The sequence below is a fragment of the Anguilla anguilla genome, chromosome 4 (assembly GCF_013347855.1).
Source record: "Anguilla anguilla isolate fAngAng1 chromosome 4, fAngAng1.pri, whole genome shotgun sequence".
Taxonomy (NCBI): Eukaryota; Metazoa; Chordata; class Actinopteri; order Anguilliformes; family Anguillidae; genus Anguilla; species Anguilla anguilla.
Window position 1 is genome coordinate 52,977,940 of NC_049204.1, and position 22,682 is coordinate 53,000,621.

The 22,682-nt window shown below is 43.5% G+C and overlaps 1 protein-coding gene across 2 annotated transcripts in view; it reads right to left on the minus strand.

Annotated features, from left to right (window-relative positions):
• Window positions 1–22,682, minus strand: part of LOC118226517 (trichohyalin-like) — a 126,063-nt gene that overhangs the window by 38,093 nt on the left and 65,288 nt on the right. For both annotated transcript variants that reach the window (XM_035416228.1, XM_035416229.1), the window contains 8 exons: window positions 21,825–22,067; window positions 20,111–20,341; window positions 19,249–19,479; window positions 18,244–18,366; window positions 14,693–14,977; window positions 12,775–13,021; window positions 4,013–4,202; window positions 1,745–1,898 (listed from right to left, as the gene is read on the minus strand). In XM_035416228.1, coding sequence (XP_035272119.1) covers window positions 1,745–1,898; window positions 4,013–4,202; window positions 12,775–13,021; window positions 14,693–14,977; window positions 18,244–18,366; window positions 19,249–19,479; window positions 20,111–20,341; window positions 21,825–22,067 — 1,704 coding nt within the window. The remainder of the gene's footprint in view (window positions 1–1,744; window positions 1,899–4,012; window positions 4,203–12,774; window positions 13,022–14,692; window positions 14,978–18,243; window positions 18,367–19,248; window positions 19,480–20,110; window positions 20,342–21,824; window positions 22,068–22,682) is intronic.

Below are 22,682 nucleotides of genomic sequence, written 5' to 3' on the forward strand. Positions count from 1 at the left end.
CAGAACGGGTGGGACTGGTGAGGGATGGGGGGGTGCGGGGTTGGGGGGTGGGTGGGGCATGGACTGACAGAGGGTGGGGGTGAGGGGGGGCGGGGGTCAAGGCTGCTAAAGAGTTGCTGATATGCATAAGTAGCATAAGGGTAGCATAGGGCAGCACTCTGTAGCCCACGCACAAGCGACATGGGGCAACAACGTTTCTGCTGCCACGACAGAAAATTGAGCCCCCTCCCCTCCTCTCCCCTTCTGCAGTTTTATAAAATGAAGAAACATGCGTTTAGCAACACAGCCACAGAGTCCGTTCCCCGAAACTAGTGCCAAACACAAAAATTGGATTGATGAACCAACTTATGCTTTGATCAATGATTCTTAAACGACAAGATCTTTGCAAGATTACTCGGAGTTTGCGCCCGTCTCCTCTTGGAGATATCATCCGAAAATGATTTCAGTGATAGCTTGGCTATTGCTCTAGGTAATCTTTATAGTTGCTGCAACAACATGAACTGCTCTATTCATTCGAGCTTAGAGCTGTTCATGTAGCAATGATTTTCATTTTCACATTTTAGTTCTATTAGTAACTGTTCTCAGTGTGGCAAGGGTTTCAAGAAAAAAGTGGGACGAAGAAAATACATTTTTTGCTTCTTTGTTTCACAGAGGAACGGTATGAATCAGTGAGTGGGAGTGAGGTTTGTTTTTTAGTTTTGGCAATGGGCCAAAAAGCAAGCTGCACCACAGATGCCATGTTTGGTGCAAGGTTTTAATACGGTGCCCCTCTTTTGATGCACTGCCCCTCTTGTCAATTTACTGCCCAGGCTAGCTATTGCAGAACTTACTTCCAGTATTGAGAAATTACAAATAGGCCTAAAGACAAACACATTCATTTGCAACATTATAAAATGCTCAATTACAGTAGTTGATGTGTTATAATTGGTTGAGAAGCCTAGCTATTAGGTGAGGTACTTTCTTGATGGCATGACGTCGTCATGATGTCACAAAGACGCTTCGCACTGCAATTAGTGAGTATTCACTGATCCATCCCAAGAGCAAACTGCACATGAAAATGATAATAATCTCTACTATCAGCGGGACTTATACCAGCTCTGGTCCTTTTTTGAGGCTCTGTGTCGTAAGGCTTAAATTTCAGAACCCAGTATACTTAAGCACATTACTCAGAATAAAGAAGAAGGAGACCTTGAATTATTCAGCACTTAAAGTTTCCTCTGGAAAGTTCAGGAGAATTTTTAATGATTTCAAAAGAACTTGCAAGACCTGGATTAATTAGCTCTCTCCCTTTGTGGAGCTAAAACCTGACAACAGCAGTCCAGTCAGATTCCCACATGAAGAACATTATGAAATATTACACGCTGGAATTACAGTCAAAGAACCTTTTCCAGATTCAGCCCTTCAATCTCAGAACAAGATAATCCCCCGTCTGTCGAGCGGTGCTCTCCGCTAATCAGAATTTGGAACGCTGTGAATGTGTCACCGTGTGTCCTGGAGAGAGGGAGATGGCTGTCGACAGGGGTTTTCGAACAGAACGAATAAATAAACAAACAAGCGGCCCCCGCTCGCGGTCGGCCCGCGGCCCCTGCTCACGGTTGGCGGACTCCATGAATTATTAACACGTACCTGGCGTGGACCGGGGGGCGGTTGGCGGTCACTTTCACGGACGGGGGGGTGGGTTGGGTAAAGGGTGCCCTCAGGGGGGGGTGGGGGGGGGAACGGGGACGGGTACGTGCGCGCTCACCTGCTGCGCCAGGTTGAGCGCCTCCTTCCTGGCGCCGTCGCGCTCAGACTCCGCCCTCTGCCGCTCCCGCTGCTGGCTCGCCGCCTCCTGCTGGGCCCGCTTGGCCGAGTCCCTGGCCGCGCCCGCGTCCGCCTGCAGCCCCTCCGCCATCAGCCTGGGGGTGGGGGGGAGCAGGGGGACGGGTCACAGACGCACGGCGCTGAGCGGGCGCCGCCAATCACGCAGATCAACGCAGGCGACGCGCGCGCGGCTCGACAGCGGCTGCAGAAAAGCCGTGGCTTTCAGAGAGCCAGGACACGCGCAGGGCTAGCATTGATCAAGGCACGGACGCAGAGGTAATTCAGGTGATAAGCCGTTCTGTCCTTCATCTCACACTGCCATCATTAAATGTTCAATAAACCATGAAGCCATATGGAAGGATGGAGGAAGAGAGAAAAAAAAAATCTCATCAACCTTTCTTCATGCGTACAGTATATTACAGGAGGTAATGCGGAGGTTCTTTGCAAACAGAATAGCACTGCTTCAGTTCATTAAGTGGCCCCGAAACAAAGTATTCATTTGAAGGATTATCATCAAGGAAAAGGCCGTGTTTATTAAGAGTACGTTGAACTTTTGCTCTTTTTTTCTTAATAGAAGCACCCCCCCCAAAAAATGTCTTGCATATGAGTGAGCAAATTTGCAAATGATGTCCTAAATGGGAACGAAAGCCACATTACGGAGCATGTAGATTGCTGTACAACACTTAATAACATTTTGGAATAACATTTTAAATTAATAGGCTACATCATAAAAAAACAAAAACAAAAAGCACTGAACATTTCCATAATAATATTGCAACAGCCAGTGAGAGTACAGTACAGTATCTGTGCCGGTCTGTGATTGGGCAATCCTCGCCAAGCAGCCATCAACACACAATTCTGATTTGTGGACACACCGATTGCTGCTGTATTAAGAATACAAGTAAATGACTGGTCTGAGGAAATCTCAATCCCGCGGCGCGCGGGATAATAGGCCAGGTGCCGGAGGAATGCCCGCACAAAGTCGCAGGAAGTATAGCCGTAAAAAGGTAATCAATAAAGTGTCTATTTCTGTTCCCGCGCAATGGGACCTGGCTGCAGTTGAAAAACAATCAATACGACAAATTATTACAATTTCCCCACAACCTCCACCGGACATTCGGCGGGGCTGAGAACACACGGGGGCTTCACGCGAGCGGCAAAGTCAAATTGATGTAAAGTAACGCGGCTAAACGCGCGCTAAATGCCCGCTCCGACGTGCCCGGCCTGCTAACGGCGCTAGTTTTAAAGGGCTGTGAATACCTCCCGCGCGAACGAACGCATTGCGCGGTGTCTACAAAGTGGCATCGATGAAAAATACATTTAGAAAAAAGGTACGTGTGAAAAGTCTGTTTGCGCGGCGGCGCGATCCCGCTAATACAAAATGATGCGTCGGGACGCGCTTGAGTCGGCCGCGGAAAAGCGGCGTGAGGTCAGAGGCGCCGCGGCTCGGACGTGCGCCCGGTTTACGTTTGCCCGGGAGGCTCTGAGTAGCGGTAACATGTTGGGGGTATACGCAAGGCGGGCATCGCCACGGCGCTGTGTGCCAGAGATCCGACTCGCGCCCGCTGCGGAGGGGAGGACGGGAGGGCGTGTGAGCGTGTGCAAAAAGGGCCCGGAAACAAAAGGGAGGGAGTCCCCGGCAACAGATGAAAATCATTCTCGCGTCCAAGCTTGAGGTTAACAATCGCCGCCACCGCCAAGGTTTCGGAACGCGAAAACGCTCGGCAGCTTCCCCCTCGCCAAGTCCCAGAGATCTTAATCGAGCCTGACGGAAGGCCGAACGTCATAAACTCATAAATTTAAATTTACAACCGACACACGCTGGTATCAAGATGGCTGATTCACCCAAACACTGCATTAAAATGACCAACCTGAACAAACCGGGAATCAAAAAAAAACGAACGGCTCCCTAATTTCCCTCCCCAAAATGACAACGCTTACATTTAAAAGCAGCTGAATTGTATTACGGTTGACATCTGCGATTATTATCATATTCCTGAATGTTTATCAAAGCGTATTTCCCCCCTATATTTATTCACAGCACCATAACACCGCACAGTAATTGCTGAGATGCACACTTGCAGCTAATGGTGTGTTTTCGCGAGATTATGTCAGTTTGGATGTAATGGAAAAGAATGAAGGGCTGGACGGAATGTGGGACGGAACGCAGGACGGAACGCAGGATGGAACGGAACGGAGCGGAGCTCACGTGAGCCGGGCGGCCTCCTCCTCGGCGACGCGGGCGCGCTCGGCGGCGCTCCTCAGCTGGGCCTGGGCGGCGCGGACGCTCTGCTCCCGCCGGGCCTCCTCGCCGGCCCGCTCCCTCAGCTCCTCCCTCGCCGCGCTCAGGCTGGACTCCAGCAGCAGGGCCCGCTCCTCCCGCTCCGCCCGCTCCTGCTCTGGAGAGAGAGAGGGGCGGGGGGGGGGGGAGACCACCGTCACTGCACCCCGCCATACACTGCATCCCTCCGCCCCCCCCCCCACGCCCCGGCCCGAGGGCTGCGTTAGAGGTCAGAGGTTTTTAACCTTCTTCAATTCTTCCAAAGGCAAAACCGCATTTCGCTCTGGGAAGATTCATCATTACATTCAACGTTTATGCAACGGAAACAGGGACAAAATGTAGCTAATAAACGCTACGGTGCCAAAAACAACGAGGAGGAAAAAGAAACAGAATCGACAGCCTTTTTCTTCAGGGTTTTTGCGAAAGGCGCAAAATACATACAACGCCGTGCAAATATGTCACAAAGGATACACTACACATGACCGCACACTGCAGCAAAAAATGGTGGACGATCCAAAGGAGGAAAAAGGGACATCATTTTCTGCAAGATGAAACAAGCGCATCTTCTGAAATGATAAAACATGATTAAAGGCACATAAAATGAACCCTACAAGAGGGGTTTCATTAGTTTTAGCAGGAGTCTCCCATTAAAACATAAATGCACTCGTGCACAAACACACACACACATATACGTATATTCATATTCCACGACTGTCCGATGCGCAGGGCTGGGGGAAAAGGGAAAAGAAAAAAAAAAAAAAACCTTTTGTTGTGGTAATACAAAAGAACTGTTACCGTTCTCCACCAATAGATGGCACTCTTTACATTGAACGCGGCGCTGCGGGGACGGTACGCTCTGCATTCAAGCAAAGCGTTTTTTTTTTTTTTTTTTTTAACTTTTTATTTAACATGAAATAAAATCCCCTTGTTTTGCACTCAGTACATTCGGCGTATAGAATGTGTATATAAAAGATACGCCCTTGGCGCCCGTGCTGAAATGGGCGTCGCGTTTTTATGTGTATGATTTTAAGTGAGAGACAATTTGTTATAACGGGCACATTAAGGCTGAACCTCTCCCATCCTCTTCTCATTTCAGCTTACAGCCAATTTCTCCCAGATACCCATTTTTTGTCAGTCAAATGTTTGTATGAACGCTGTAATCCGAACTGGCTGGCGTTGCAGGTTCCAGTTAGGCTTTTCGAATACCCAGTGCAAGACAATGATTGGCAACTTTGAAGTGTTGCAGTACTAGGGGTGTGTTTTTAGTGCCATTTAGGGTGCTGGTGGATGCGCGGGTGGGAGGTATTGAGGGGGCAAAAAATGAATACTAAAAAACCAGGGAAGGACATGATTAATTTATGGCATCGCGGTAACCCAACTGTTTAAATTGGAGCCGTAGGAAACTGCATGGCAAACTCGAACCGCTAAATATTTAACAATGCACAAACACCGCTTCGCAGCCCGCCTTAACTGGTTTACAGCACCTCAAGGTAAAACATTGTTAGAAATCTAAATAATCAATAGAAGAAGAAAAAAAAATCTTAAAATGCAACTTTTTTCCTAAAAATTCACATTCAAGGCCTACATTCAATATAACCCCTTTAACACTGCACATCTGGGGAACAGACCAAGGTGGGCAATTAACAACAAATATGCATTCAACACAAATAACTGACAGCCCTGCGCAGACAGGTAAAGGCCATGCTGCTTCTGGCCGCGGAATAATAATTTTTAAGGGAGGCCAGCTGAGCCTACGCGCACGACGGCGTCGCCTTCGGAGGGCACGACGGGGGGGGGCGGAGAGCGGAGAACGGGAGAAACGATTCGGCGAAGGTGTCGCGGCCACATTTGCACGTTTCAGACACGCCGGCGGCACGAGGAAGCGGCCCCGTGCGGCGGGGGCCGCCGTACGGACGGACGGACAGGCGGACGCCGGGGCCGTCCTGGGGGGGCATTTAAATCCGGCCTCTCTCCGTAAGGTAAGGGGAACACGCGAGCAAACGGGGGTTAAAAACTGCATCAAATAAAGTTTACCTCTGCCTCCGATTTGAGCCGGCGTTGATTCCAAGCCAGAGGCAGTCGCAACCGCTACTTTATTTACAATCCCTTTGGCAGACTTACAACTGCCCCAGGCTATAACACAGTGCACCTAATGCTCAAACTGGCAGCTAATCTTATGTCAAACATACTCCTTTGATATAAAGTGATCAATAGATTCGTGTAAAGGAGTAATTTCTCTGATGTTTCTACCTAGATTTTCTTTGATTATAATATATTACACTGAGACACGTGTGTGTTTATATGTGTGTATATATACATATACATACACACACGCACACATAAACACAAACATATATACTTATAAAGATTCCTCACAAAAGCCATATGGAATAATAAACACATACTACACTGAAATTGTGTGTTTAGATGTTTCCTGTTCTCAGTGATTTCGGATCAATACTCCATGTAATACAATTATCTGCAATGATCTAGATCTATTGGAAAAGAGTTTGCTGTCGGACCACTGGGGGTTTCGCGATAGAATCACACATCACACAAAACAACCATCTTTCCAATTAATAACTGTAAAAATTTGGGGTGACGTTGCACAGCATTACAAAATTTAAAATAGTAATTTGAGCAGGAAGGTGTTCCAGGGATGAAAATATATGGGAAATGTAATATGCACCTTGCCAAGCAAACAAAGAAATAGCATTTAACGACCCTTGTACTTTAGTTCCGGATTCAGTTCTGAATATTAACTGTGGAAATGAGAACAAATTAAACGCAATATTGCAAAATGGACCCCTTAGAAGGTTTTGTTTTCCCACTCACATGCATATTTTAAGCCTAATAAAAAAATATAATTAAATATAAGGATAAAACTGCACCTCCACACTCGCTGAGACCTGGGAGACCACACATTAGGTTAGGGTGGTCAATTCAGTCCATTCCTCTCCATCCATCTTTAATGCTGGGAGTGGTAATATTTCTGATCTCCGTCCACAGCACCCTGCTTTGCATATTCATCGTTGAGCATGAATCATGTGCAGTCTTTTTTTTTTTTTTTTAATGGCTCTGCTTTCAACACCCGTGGCATAAACTACCTATTTTTCACCTTTTTAGCATTAGTAACATTTGCATTTAAACGCTTTACTGTAGAAATGATGTGCTTAGGATTCTCTAATTAGAATGCAATGTATCATTTGCAGCGGTCCCTCCCGTCTGAGAGCGCGGTGCAGCCGGTGTGCCGAGCAGCTCCATAAATCAGGCCACGGCCGGCCAATAAGAATCATCCCTTCTCACAGAAATAGGTATGTGCTCCTGTAAAAAGTTACGCTCCCGTGTAATTTATCTGCTTGCCCATTACCGCTCATTTAAACCTTTTTTACACTGCAAACAAAGACAAGCAGAACCCAGCTATGCCCATAGAAAGCGGTCTACGAATGGCATATTGTTATTAAACTTTAAACATATAGTGCACTGGGAAATCTGCATTCCCGAATTTCATAGAAAACAGTCTGAACACTGAATGTAATTTTTCATAACTATACTGAAAAAACTGATTCAGTTGTCTCAATAATTGATAAGGGAACGTGTGCACATCCATATTCTTTCTTTCTGTCTTAGCAAAACTAGTAGAAATGACCGGTATTCTCAGTTCACTCCAGTCTAGCAAAGAGATCAGTTAGCTTAAGGACCTGACAGATCTGGACTGACGGATGGTAGCCATTGTTTTTAAGTACACGGGAAGCCAGATTGCATCTTAACCTTAGTTATTCAATGCAAGGACAGATATCTTAACTGTGTTTCTTGTTATTCAAATGAGGCCAGAGGTCTTGTGAGTTTTCTTGAGTTCAGCTAGATGTTCCGATTTCTCATTGCTACCTTACATTTTTAATTCTGAAAAGCAGAATCTACTTTGTGGACACAGATTCTAGGTAATGTTGACAAGAACCTATCAACTGAAATATTAAAGGCACCTTCAGAAATATAAATACATATTTAAAATCATAAGACATGCCTACCTATTTCCATCACAAAATGGATCTGTTTGAAGTTCAAACATATTCCCTCAAAACAGGGTTGCATTAATATCACATATTAACACACTGCTAAACACATATAGTGCCAGCTTTGAGATTTCATTGGCCAGCATCACAATATTATAGAAATCCTGTAAGTTTGCAGTACAAAACACATTGAACTACAAGGACCACTTTAAAGAAGGAAGTGAAGAAATGCTACTTTACATGCCTCTCTGCTCATCTCACTGGATAGGCTACATTCATTGACATTCATTGACATTCATCTATCACGACAAGAGCCTTTAGGGTTTAAGGGTCTTCTTTACGTTATTTCACTTCTCTAAGAAGGCCGCTATAGAACACTTTCATTTCAATACCATATGCTGCAATGAAGGCTCTACTTATCATTAGTGGCTATAGAATATCAAACCTTTAGGCACATGAATAATAAACACTGCTTCCATCTCTATAGTAATATAAAAATGTCTTATTTCACACATTCAACTTAATGGCACTAAATTATTTGCCACCCTACAAATAATTTTGCTTTATACTTGTTATAACTGAAGGATTTAACCAAGGGCATTTTACTGAATTATTATGAGCAGATGTAATCTAATTGTATATTTTGTCAGTTTCACAGTTTCATGAAAATTAAATCAATGGAAAGTACTTTGTTTGGCCATTCAAATGCATTTATAAAGGCACTTTTTGCTAACTTTCATAGTTATTAATATTTTTTATTTAGTACTACAAAGAAAGAGATGCACCTTTATTCTAAACAAATTTCTAAACAAATCAGTGTTTGCTAAAAAAAAAAATGCTTTTTCGCAGTTCATACAAGGATGGTACATTATCTGGTAAGGTGAATTTTCGAGTGATATTTAATTCCTGCCATCTTATAGCACCATTTGTGTCAAACATAACAGTGACGATGGTACTCCAGCTACCAACATTATGGTATAGGAGGTTCCATATGATAGAGCTGGTTCAAAAACGAGTAGTTAAAATGAACCTTTGAAGTATTCTACTGTTCAAAATTGGGACACTGAATTTCACGAAAAAGACACGCAATGTCAACTGGCTCTTGCCAAAAGCAGGAACAAAAACTGGAAACTGCACTTCAATAAAACGGCAGACAGACTAGGAAATACTGACCTATTTAATAAGAAAATGTTCCATCACTGATGGCAGTATACGACGAGATTTATTGCTCTCCATATCAAACCCCACTGTTTAGCTTATTTGATTCCTCCATGTGCGAGCGAGGACACAGCTGAGCCCTGGAAATGAGACTAACTCTGTGAGTCATGATAAATCTTTACAATTAGCGATCGTGACAAATACAAGAAAAAGCATTGTGTCTGGAGACATTAATCAGACAGAAAATTAGATAAAGAAAATACCCAAATCAAATAAAGCGCATGAGCATAAAAACACGCAAACAAACGATTTCTGGTATTTTCCGACTGGCAGAAGAGGGGAAAAAAAAAAAAAAAACACAAACGCATTTGCTTTCGATACCTGGACAAAATGGCCTTCCCTCATTTTCATAATACTAATACTTCATTTAATTTGTTTATCCTATTCTCCTCAACTTGAAAGGCACCAGCCTACGACCGGAAACGTAAACACCTGAGCTGCGTCGCTAGTTTACCGGCGAGCGTCGTGAGGTAAGGCCGCACGGCCCTCAGACTAGCGACACGACGCGCCGCAGAATGAGATCACAAACGTCTCTCCGCCGACAAAGGGGGGGGGGGGGGGGAGGGGGGCGACTCCCGACAATTAAAGCACTCGGAGCGGGGGCCCGTCTCCGGCGGAGGTGGGCCCCCCGCCCCCCCGCCGCGGCCCCGGACGCGCCGGTTAATTCTTAATGAGCCCGTTCAGCATGTGTAAGCGCGTCGTCGCCGCGGAATAACAAAGGCCTCCGCTGCTGCCGATGATGAGATCTCCGCACGGCGCCCGCCGACCGGCGCGAGGCCAATCATTACGCAGGGCGCGGGGGCCGCAGTCACACGCGCTCCGCACACGCTCGCCATTGAGGCGAGGCTCACTTCCCGCTCTCCGAAGGCGGTGGGCCGCAGCTGCGTGCGGCCGGGCCGGTGCCGGGTCCGCGCCGCACCACGCGGGCACCGGCTCCGCCACCGACCGGGCTAGGGGGGTGGGGGGGCGGCGGGGCGGGGGATGGGGGGTTGAAACGAAATGGAGGGAAACAAGGGGGAAAAAATAAAGCAAAACAAGTGGGCGCGATAGGAAATAAGTCAGAGAAAATGAGGGATGCGTGGGGCCCATTGTCGGGTGTGAATATAAAGCAGGGCGGATGATGGCTGGCGGAGGGCCCGCCGGCCCGGCTCCCCTTTCCGCAGGTAGTAATCGCGCCTTTTTGAGGGGAGCCGTCATTTCATCCCCCTGATTTCTTTGTGCTTTTTTTTCCCCCAGACTGACGCGCGGAGAGAGAGCCGCTCTGGCGCGATTTGCACGACGAGTCCCGGGAGAGGGGTGCGGGCGGCGTTTTCGGAGCTCGGGACGTGCCTCGTCGCGGGGGGGGGGGGGGGAGGGGGGGCGCCCCACTTTCACTTAATTAAACACCGATATGAATAATTCCTCCGGGGCCGTCAGTCTGAGGAAGCGGCCCCGACTCAGGAACTCCCCAAAAAATGAGAAGAGAGAAGTACCCCGGCGTTTCCTGAGAGGCTTCGCGCGGACGCGCGTATCCTCTTAGCCGGGAGACGCATAATGAGCATTCTGTCGATAAGTCAAATTTATGGTACAAAGGTGACTGCGGCAGAAGCTACGCCGGGGCCGATGACGGTCATAAGCATAACCATATTTGCCCGCGAGGAATATAAATGCTAGCCCGGAAAACGATGGATTTCGCGTTTTTTTTAAATATTTATCGAGTGGTTTCGGTGCCACCTCGAGGAGGTGACCTTCCCAAAGTGAGGAAAAGGTGGCAGCGGTGACTTTTTAGACGGTGCGTACACAAGCTAGCGTCGCGCTACCTCGCCGCGTTGTTGTCGGAATCCCGCCTCGCGGCCCTCCCGGGGCCCGACCTCCCGGTCCTCTTCGGCGTTCAGAGTACATCGCGGCGCGCGCAATTACGGGATTTTATCGCCGAGGTGTTAATGAGGCCGGGCTTTCTGCCTCGTAAAGCTGCTAAGGTTGCCATCAGCCGCTCCCCCTGTTGTGTCTTGGCGCTTAAATAATTCACTCGTTTCTTTTCCTGTACACATAAAATGAGGGCAACGCAGTGACACAAAAATGCTATTTGAATTTTTTAAAAAGTAACCACATACATATTGCTTACGTTATAATTCAATTTCATAGACTTACATTTTCGTGAAAAAGATTTCCTAATATCATTTTCATGGTTTTGGTGGCTTTTCAGAAAGTTCACTTCTGATCACTGCACAATAATGCATTCAGACAGGAAATACTCCAGCGTCATATACTGTATGTGCATGTCTTGCTCTTTAACACTCTTTTAATATAAAAGAACAATTAATATAAATTCCATCCAATAATTCCAATAACAGATGCTTTCATTTGCTCAATTCATTCCTCATTTCAGCCATATCAAATGTAATATTTATGTTGTTCACAGAAAGCATTATGATTTATTCACCACTTAGATTACTGTTTAGTGCAACAGCTTTCAAGACAATCTGTACTGGCCATTCCACCATTCCCGTTTTAACTCATTAAATTAATAAAAGAAATAATAATAACAGGACTTAACGATACTCTAACATATCAAGACCAGTAATACAATGCAAGGAGCTAAGAAGAAAAAGTACAGACACATTTACAATGATTAAGCTACAGGTTATATGCTGCTTATTGTAAATATTTGAAACAATAGGTTATTTCAGGGCTCAACAGTATTTGGACTGACCATATATTCATACCTGTCAGGAACAGGATAGGATTCCAAAGACTGCTCAAATATACATCAAATAAAAGTATATAAATCAGAATATAAGCCTCACAGTCAATACCCTGATCATCATATAGAACCAAAGAACAAAAATACTAGAGGCATATTCTACTAAAATGAAGAGTATCAATTTAATAAATTAAATGAAGAGTTATATTTAATATTTCAATGTGGAAAGAAAGAAAATGCATATATAGCACTGTAAGTGTATGTAACTGTAAAACATTTGTAAATACAGTTTAAATGCACATATGCCATATGACAGGCAGATTTACCAATATGCCTAATTTCTGTTAACAATAAACCATCAGATATGATGACTGACTGACATTAATATTTTACTGACATTAATATTTTCTGACAAAATACTTCAATTATTTTCAAAAAGATGAAGCAGGTCTAAATTAAAACACCAATACTCAGAACAGTTCCTCATTCACAAGTCAGATGACACCGAAACGGCAGGTGTCGTCTGACCTAAATAACGCCTAAAATTCCAATTGGCATTTACCCAGAAAAACCCAGCGACGTAATAAAACACGCAATTCAAACACGTCAGTCAACAGACAAACTATTTTCCTGGCTCTGCTGGCACTGAGATGTAGGAAGAAGAAAAAAGAAAAGAAAAAAAAAGAAAACGGTTGACAACGTTACGAGCGCAAGGACGCTTCGGACAGGCCTTAATAGCGACGGAAACGAGCGGCGTGGAGCGGACGGAGCCTCACCCGTCTCTCTGTGCAGCTTGCGCGCGTCCAGCAGCTCCTCGCTCAGCCGCTCCACTTCGGCCCTCAAAGCCAGGTTCTCCTGCTGCTTTTGGCTTTTGTCCCGCTCGGCGGTCCGCACGTCCCCTCTCAGGTCCTCCGCCGCGCGCTCCAGGCGCTCCAGCTGCAGCGCCGCGTCTTTGACGGCCTCCTGCGCCTGAAGAAGGTCGGCCTCGGACTTCTTCAGAAGGTCATCCCTTCTTCGGATCGCCTGACAAGGGCCACAAATAAGAGAGGCCGTTGGAGTGCAGCCGAGGAAAAGTCCTAGCGGCGCGCAAAGAGGCAATGTATCACTTAGGGCCTGGCGTTTGTTGGGATTCGTAACAAAAAAAAAAAAGGGGACAAAAATGACAGAAACAAAATAATGTGTGTGTGTGTCTGTGCGTGGGTGTGTGTGTGCGTGTGTGTGTGCGAGTGTATAAATATATGTAGTGCACAACTTCCTCGTCAAATCACAGGAACATTAAAGTACACTTTTCAGCATTTAAAATGATTTGCATTTGGAGTCATTATCATGCAAGGCTTTACAAGGGAATTTATTCTGGCAAACACAGGAATGGCCTTTTTTTCCTTTTTTAAATTTGCGTAAACGGGGTAGACTGCTGCTGTCGGATGTAAATTCGCACTTTCCCGCGAGAAGGTTATTTCAAACATCCTGAATTTAAACGTGACTAAACGGCGCAAAATGATATGGTCAAAACATCAAAAATAGCCTCCATTAGATTCACGGTTGGAAGGGAGTTTACCCAACCTGAGAAACGCCAGTCCCTAACACCAGGCATCGCTGCACCTCCGCTACCCACAAATGACTGGCTTCTCTTGGCACAGCTCCACACCTCAAATCTTTATCATGTTCAATCATGTCCCCCCTAATTTTAATATTTAGTATCCTTTCATGTCTTAATTGCTGTAAATTGCATTCACTTGGCATGATTTCTTGAAATTAATCCCAGAGTAATTTGTTTCTGTCAAGCAATCAAAGCCTTAGAGAATAATGGTAAATGTTATTACAGATCTACATTGAAATGCCTGTCTACGTATTTAGCTTAAGCCCTTAATTATTCCTGCTGCTCAGTTTCAGTTAAAAAGTCATTTGCTCTTTACAGCGATTTAACCGACTGAAAGTCAGCGTGTATTTGGCTGCACTGGCAACATAACAAACGCTCTGCTCAAACGTTTTTTTTTTGTGGAATATATTAAACGGAGAGCAAAGATCAAGTTAAAACACCCAGACTTCCCAGGACTAGGAGGGGAAGGAGAGGGACACTATTGAAAATGCTAAATTTTTATTAACACACTGAAAACCTTTGAACCCTTAAAAAACATAATAGGTCATTTGTACCCATACATGCACAAGGCTGTGAATGGACTGAGGAGAACATACGCATCTGGAACAGGAAGAATACAAGGAAATACAAAGAAAATACTGTAAGCTTGGGTACACAACTCAGTACACACTGTACAGAAGACAGACATTGTACAAATGACTAAGAAGCACTTTTACATACATGACCCTGAAGAGCAGTAATTACTTTCAAATACAGCCCTTTCCAATGCTCCAAGCGTGATCAATATTCAATATTGTATCTTGTGTTGCAAACATAGCTCATTAATTAATGAGCAGCTTTTTCAAAATGTAAGATCTTTAAAGACTTTTTTTTTCTACCCTAAGGACACTTCCCTACATATCATACATACAAAAAAATTAGTCTGTGAGCACGGATCTATAGTCTTTGTTCTTCACCTTCCATGAGATGATGCATTTCCCTCTCTCGCTTTCGAGAGAAATCAATTAGAGGCAGCCGTGAGGGTGAGGCCCCCGCCATGGCGCACTGGAGGGAACCGCGCGGACGGAACGGGAAGGCGAGGGGGGCGGGGCTACCTGCTCCCTCTGGGCGCTGGTCTTCCTGGCGTCGCTGAGGTCGGCCTCCAGCTGGGCCACTTCCTGCTCCAGCTGCGCGAGCGCGGCCTTGTGGGCCTGCTGGGCGGAGGCGGCGTCCAGGTGCAGCGACTGCAGGGCCCGCTCCAGGGCCTGGCTCTCCCGCGCGCGCTTCTCCAGCTCCTCCCCCAGGCCCAGCGCCGCCGCCTTCAGCTGCTGCGCGGTGGCCTCGCGCTCCGCCGCCTGGGCCTGCCGCTCGCCCAGCCGCTCCCGCGCCGACGCCAGCTCCTGCCGACATCAAAAACCGGCCAATCACAAACAGCGGCTAAGGCTGGAGTGAGACCCATTCAAACTCCATGGAATGGGCCTTTCTAAATGCAAACACCTGCTAAATTCCTTTGTCATATTTAAAACAAGCATATAATTGTCTATAAACATATTCATTTTCTTAAATTATGCTACAACAGAATTAATTTGTTGGTTACGTTGAATGTCAATCCATCATCGGGGTCCAGAAGCATGTTCAGGTTTAGCGTGCAGAAAAACACTCAACAATATCTAAAACAATCCATGTACTACACAGTACTGCTACGCTTTCAGATTCTTAGTTCTCCGTAATATGTTCGTCAAAGTGAATCCACAGAGCAATCGAGCAAAATGATCAGTTACTTTAGTTTCAAAAAATCAAAGACAAAACATACAGTGTCCAGTGCAACATAAGATTCATTTTGCCCTGAACACATTTAGCTGGGTCCCATTTCTGAAATTTGTTGTGATGACATTCTATGCTCTACTGAATCATTTACCGTTTGAAATCAGGGTCAGTCATAGAACAAAAATGTGCTTATGGTTTCCCTGTCATTTCAGACTTACACACAATATCCATTTTGTATGTAACAGCATAAATCAGCACATCCATTTTTATTTTACATCCACCTGACATGCTCAGTCCAATTTGTAGGCCCCTCCTATCAGCATGTGAGTTTGGGAGCGCACTCATGCGCGTCTTCTGAAACGCATGCAGCCCAGTCGGAGCTTCTCTTCCAGTACTGTGCTAGCCTAGATAACTACCTTATACAGTTCTGCCACTGTTTGATGCTCTGAAGAAGTCAGACCAGAACTGAGGGACACAGCTAACGGACGCCAGAAACAACATCTGGCAATTTTAACAGACAAAAAAAAATCACAACTTCTCCGAATACATCATATTTCAATGATTTTGCGAGGAGCCAACTCAAACATACTCATACACGTATTTATGAGACCAACTTCAATATATGTCTCTGTTCTCCTTTTTAACAGACTCATTGCTAGCAGTACTGAAGGCAAAAACAAATCATTAATTTAAAAATGCAGTAAGAACTGAACAATAAATAAATGGCAGATTTACTTTGATAAAGCAGAATTTCTAGTAGCAAGCTGTTATGATGTAATTTGTTCCCTACATGCTGTACACTTGGGATATTTCACTTTGGATTTGCACATGTCTGTTGGTCTTACCTCCGATACACCAACGCTCCATACATATCATGTAGGACTACTTTGTAATTAAATTGTATATTTGTTAAAGAGTAAATCAAAGTTTACGGGACACCAGGTTTTCAAGCTCTCCTTTATTGAATAGGAAATAGCATCATGCAGAAACACAGCTACTTCCTGAACACCAGGACCTTGAGCACACCACAAAACGGTGGCTTCAAACGAGCTCCTGATACCAATTTCTGAAATATTAGGCTATAGCATGCAAAAAAGTTCCAACTGTGATATTTTCTCTCAGGCAAGAGAGGCACCATGTGGCATCATCAAGCCAAGTGAACCAATGTGTACGAATATCAAAATCACAAATTTCACTGGAAGTTTCTTTCGAATGTGCCATAACAGGTACTTAAAACAGGGACCAGACCTTTACTCCATACTCTCCCAATAAATAAGCATGGTAAAGCACATACTACCTGAGACTTCAGTGGCTAAATCTGTGCTTGACTGCGGGCCGGATTCAATCAAATGCACTGTTTAAGGGCATGTGGATTTCAATCAAACCCACCAAATTAACCTGGTGCTGTGTCTCAAATAAAGTCTACTTCATTGCTTGCTTTATCGAGATACGGCAAACGAAAGTAAGTGGTTCCTGCCAATGAAAATGAGCTTTCATCAAATGATTGACACTTCTGGTTGTGATTCATTGGTCAGACCACATTTAAAATACCCACAAGCTATTTTGTTAACTACAGACCTCTACCTGGATTGTGAGGTTGTTGATTTGGAGAATAAAGGATCTCACCAAAACACTATATTGATCATTTGGTTAAATGAATGTTCTGATTGCAGGTGCCATCCTTTATAAAACCATATTTAATGTTATCAAGCTGAATCTACACAGTGAGGTTTCCATTTAATTTCTGAAAAGTCATCTTTGCAGAAAAAAAATGTCTTGAGGGTCTCCTGTTGCTGCAGTATTACATAGTAACTAATGCGAAGTCGTATTTTAACAATTTTGTTATTGCCAGTCCAAGTCACTGATTTACAGCTCTGCTTGCATCAATGCAATGTGGAAATGAGGCAAGCGGCTTGTATTTGGTGGAAAAAGTGTATTAGCATGTTGCACCACAAGGCAAGATAGAATGCTTGTGGCTCGAGAAGCAAGAACGAACGCAGCCAGATTGCAGCTACTTGTGGTCTGGTGTGTGCGAGCTCTTAAGGAAGGAGGGGTGACGTGGCTAACCGGCTTAACCAGGCGCAGACTGCAGTACATGTACCGTATGCATGATGTCTGCTAAAGATTTGAACTCCATCATCATTCAGCGTATCAGAATACCACCAAGTACTTGCTGAGTTATTCATTTACTGTATAAAATACTGTAACCCAATCACATCTGAATAGTTAATTCTCTTAAAGTAGCAGATACAATAGCTTTTATTCTGAATATCTTTTTTTTGCCACAGTCCTCTTCGATACCACATAAAATGTTTCAACATGTCCTATTTTCAAAATATTAAAGGCAGCACAGGGAAAGGACTACATTATTCAATAGTTTAATTCCTGAAATGGATTAATCGAGTCACAAGACACTATTTCTCGACCCGCTAAACTATTTTTAACCTTCTTTCTTTGACTACATTTTATTAATTAAATTTAAATGGTGAGGATTGTGAAGTTGGAAACAGGCAAACTGAGGGTAAGTTCATTTAGTCTTAAACACGTTTCCGCCCAGGGACCGCAATGTTCAGGCCACACAATTGCTTTCTTGGAGTTTTCAGGCTTGAAAGTTTTCAGTTAGGTTTGACTGAATTGAATATGCCCTTGGATTGGCTGTGTGTGTTTGATCGAATCAAGGGGGATTTCTTTGTCTCCATCAAGTCACAGGGCTTGTGGTTTACTTTCCATGTTCCTTGGTTGACGATGGCTTTAGATCTCACACCTAGCTATTACCAAACAACAGGCGCTTATAAATACAGTGAACACAATCAATGGCATTAAGTGTGCGTAAGACATGTTCAATATCAGCTTTACATTAGGGTAAACCCAAATTTGCTTAAGAGACCAGACAGCTTACCTTTTGTAAAGTATCACAGTGTCTTTGCTGAACTTCATACTCTTTGTTCGAGTAACTGTGGCTGAACTGGTAGGATGTAAGTTCAGACTGAAGCTGAAGGAATGTGTTTTCATGATCCAGTATCTATGGGCAAATGCGTGTTACAATACAAACAAACAAAAAACAGATAACATAGACATCAGTGTGTATGTTAACAGAAAATGTCTTAAGAATGGTGGCATGCACACTGTTGCATTTTTCTGTTTTCTCTACTATACAATTCATTTCAGTTGAACATCAATTGAAGGATTTAATGTGACAGGTACTATATACATTGTATCAGAATTGATTTCCGAGTAACAATAAGGCATTGCTGCAGCATGTAAACATTTTATTAGAAGTATGCATGATTTACATGTATATGCATAATTATAAAAAATAAAGTAAGAATGGTTGCCGTTGTGATATGCTGACACTGAAGAAAAAAAAAGACAAAAAAACAATGAAAATGTCAGTTTTCCACTTTCTTCATAAAAGCAAGGTTTTCACAGATATAATAATATAATATAATATAGTCCTTTCCATATTTTAAATCAGCAACCCCTTTACTGCAGCAATGCAAAAATGTAATTTTATCTGATTAAAATTACATTCTGCCAGGCTGACCTTGTAAGCAGCAGTTAAGTTCATTAAAATTACATTTCCCTCATGACAATGATTAATTTATTCCCAAAATCTTCCATAAGAACCATTGTGATACCACTCCTGTTTTATTCATTGTTACCTTACAAATCGCTTTGACAAAGCAACTCCTTCAATGAAATAAAACAGAAAAATTGAAAATATGATGGAAATTAGGCTACTTTAATGATGTTGCTGGTAATAACCCTACATGTATGCATAATGACCCTTACTTAAGCCCATCTTAAGGGCATTTATAACAGAAATATAGACAATGTGACTGTGGTTCAGGCATTCAAATTAAAAAAATGTGTTGGGAGAACAGCACAATGTGCATTAGCTTACCTCTTTGTGCTGAATGTCCACCTGCTCTTTTAATTTTTCGATCAGTTTCTCACATTCAAGGGTGCGGTTACAGCTGCTGGTAAGCCTGTTCTGAGTTGTCTGGAGTTCTTCCGTTAGCTGGTCAATAGCCTCCTCTGAATTTTCAATCTGTTTACACTTCTCCTCGTAGAGACCCTCCAGGTTTGATATCTCAGCTCGCAAGCCGCGGACCATTTCCTGCGCCTCGAGAACCTTGGCATATCCAAAAACATTTTTAATATTTTGCACACAAACTTCTGATGAGAATTCAATAATTCAAACCAAACATGACTATCAATGCATTCATTTTGATTTATATTAATGACGTGAGATGTGACAGTAGAGGGACAGTGCAAAACACAAGTTTGAGACAAAGCAAAGAAAAATGGCACATGTTCATCTAGCTTGTTACAGTAGGTAGTAATTCCTGGGTGGTAACTGAATTGGAGTAATCCAATGGTTTGGGCAGAAATGTAAGCTCATTTGGAGACAATGCTATTCCAACCCTGGTACAATCAATACTTGTGATCACAGTCATAAGAATCAGTGATATGCAGTACATTCTGTGTACAAGCACCGGTAGTGTAGGAATAGAGTGAAGGCTAACTGCGGGGAGCTATGTCCACATGCTTGCGTTTTGTTTGAACAAGCCGGATTCAGCAAACACAATCCTGCATATCAGCTGCAGGTGCTTTCTAATTGGTCTTTTAGTCAAGAGCTTCTGCTTCAAAATTCCAGAATGCACATCCATTTTAGTCCAATAATTTAAAATATATATATATATTTCATGGACTGGACCAAAGGAAATATTAGGTGGGCTGTCCACAACCAGAGGACGGATTACCTGTTTGTCAGAGTAACGGACCTCTTCCTCCAAACTCTGAATACGCCCTTCCAGCTGCTGTGCTTTCTCCATAGCTGTCTGATATTTCTGTCTGAAGATGTCAGCTGTCATTTCGTGGTTCTTGGCTGCGTTGCTGGCCTCCCTCAGTTCCGTTTGGACATCCTCCATGCGCTGGTTTAAAAGCAACGTTTCCGTGGTTTGTTTTTTCACCAGCTCTGCACCATCCTGAATCTGTGGCCAAAGGAATGGAAAGCAAACCATGTGCTATGAGACATGAAAAAAATGACTTGACAATATGGCTGAGCTTGTAATACCGTCCTTAAATGCAGTCATTGGAAACAAATCCACTGGAGAAAAAAAAAAACCGATTGGGTATTTAAATATTTTAACCTGACCATAGGGCTACTGAAATTGCAACCAAAATAAAATGAACGTCTAGTTTCACCCCAAAGCACCAGTTAGCATAGACTGGTACTGTCTGTGAGCGTGTGTGTCGGTCTGAGTGTGTGCGTGTCTGTCTGTGAACGTAAGTGTGTGTCTCTGTGTGTATGTGTATAGTGAGCATGCACTTGGTAAATACGTTTGTGTTCACTTGTGGTCCATTCTTAAGTTGGCAACCTTAAAATATTCTGTTGATAATAACAGGCATAATTACATGATTAATTATACTTTTCATTAAACTCTGACTGAAATGAAGTGAATTGTAAAACAATTATCAATTATACAGTATGAAAGTCATGAAACATTTGAATGGGTTTAGGGGATATCACTGCATGAAAAAGACCACCAGACACCAGAACGTGTGTGCCTTTTGTAGGCACCACACCATACTGCAGGATTTCAGTTACTTGTAGTATATTAGATATCTGCCTCCCAAAAAAGTGAAATTGCACAATTCATACCCGTCCTCAACAAAGTAACAATAAATAAATAAATAAATAAATAAATAAATAAATAAAAATTATAACAAAGTCAAGTGACTGTTTGAAATGTATAAGTGCTTGATTATGAGACTGTATTGTTTATGTTGTCAGTGGTCTCAAATCAGCATGAGATCTCCATAACTGTGCCAACTGGCTTTCCTAAAACCGTACTGAATGCAAGCTGAATGTGATTCAGTTAATGAGTGTCTGTGCCAAACAAAATCATAATCATCAAACTCTCCCTAACTGATAAGCAGCCTAATTTGCCTTCTAATTTAGTTTTCCTGATTTTATGTTTCAATGGGCTTGTGCTGACAATTGTTTTCACCTACAAGATAGTTTGGCGCACAAATTATATCATTGCATGCTGAATGTTTTCAAGGATTTTTCCCATTGTTTTTAGAAAATTAAATTTAATGAGCTTAATGGTTGTAACATGTTCTTCTTGTCTTCTTGTGACTGTGACAAAAAAAAACCCTGTGGTTAGAGCATCACTTTTCAATTTACCAATCAAAAAAAAAAAAACAGACAAACGAAACAGTAAAATGAGTCAATGACCTCTGGACCTGTGTGGTGACCTCTGTGATCTTAGAATCTCCTCCATGAATCTGTCTGTCACACAATGCATTATGACACAACATAATGGTCTAATTCTTTTCACTAACTTTGTTGCTGTCCTACTTTGACCCATTATACTCCAAATAATGTTTTCATAGTCAAGCTTATAATTGACACCAGCAGTTCACTGTGGCATCGTGACTTTGAGGTGAGGGCTGTGCCTGACCCCTTACCTTCCCAAGAGCCTCCTGGTATAAGGCCTCGCTCTGGCTAAGCCTGTCCTCCAGCTCCCTGGTCTTCAGCTTCAGCTCCTGTGTTCTGCTCTGACTGTCCTGCAGGTCCATGCAAGCGCGGTCGAGCTGGTTCTGCAGCAGCAGATCCTTCTGGTTCCAGCGCCCCATGTCGGTGGTGTGAGCCTGCTTGGTGTTGTCCATGTCTGAGCTCAGCTGCTCGACAATTCTCAGCTGCTGCTGCAACTGAAAGGGAGAGGGTTTTACTGAGCTTCGACCGCAGAAAAGAGCTGCAATAATTTAATCAAGTGACAGGAAAAATAAATACATAAAAATTACGTTTATCTTTATAGACACCGTCATTTGACAATGCCAAAACTGTGGTGGATCATAATGCTTACACAGCTGCCCAAGGGCACAGAATGGAATTTTGCTAATTTCACAACAGGTGGAAGTGCCCACCAACAGATATATCACCTGTAGGTGCGAATAAGGTGTGACTGCAATCCGGCCAATCAGAACATCTGTCCATTCCCTATGTTTCAAAGTGGGCAAATTGCTAATTCGACCAGAAAATAAGACCTCTTCTCCCAAGACGCGATGGACAATCCAGCAGGTCTCAACTGAAATGTGAAGCTTGCCTTCTTCATGTGTGGTGTCTAGCTAGATATGAATCATTCCTGGTTCACCAGTGAACAGCAAGCTGCATGTTCTGCAGTAACTGATTTTTGTTTCTGAGTAATAATGAGCTAAAACGATATGAAACGTTCACCCATAATACATATAAATTCATAAGCCAAATATCCAGGAGCAGAAGTAGCGAACTAACAAGTTACAAGCCATTCCGATGTTTTAATACAG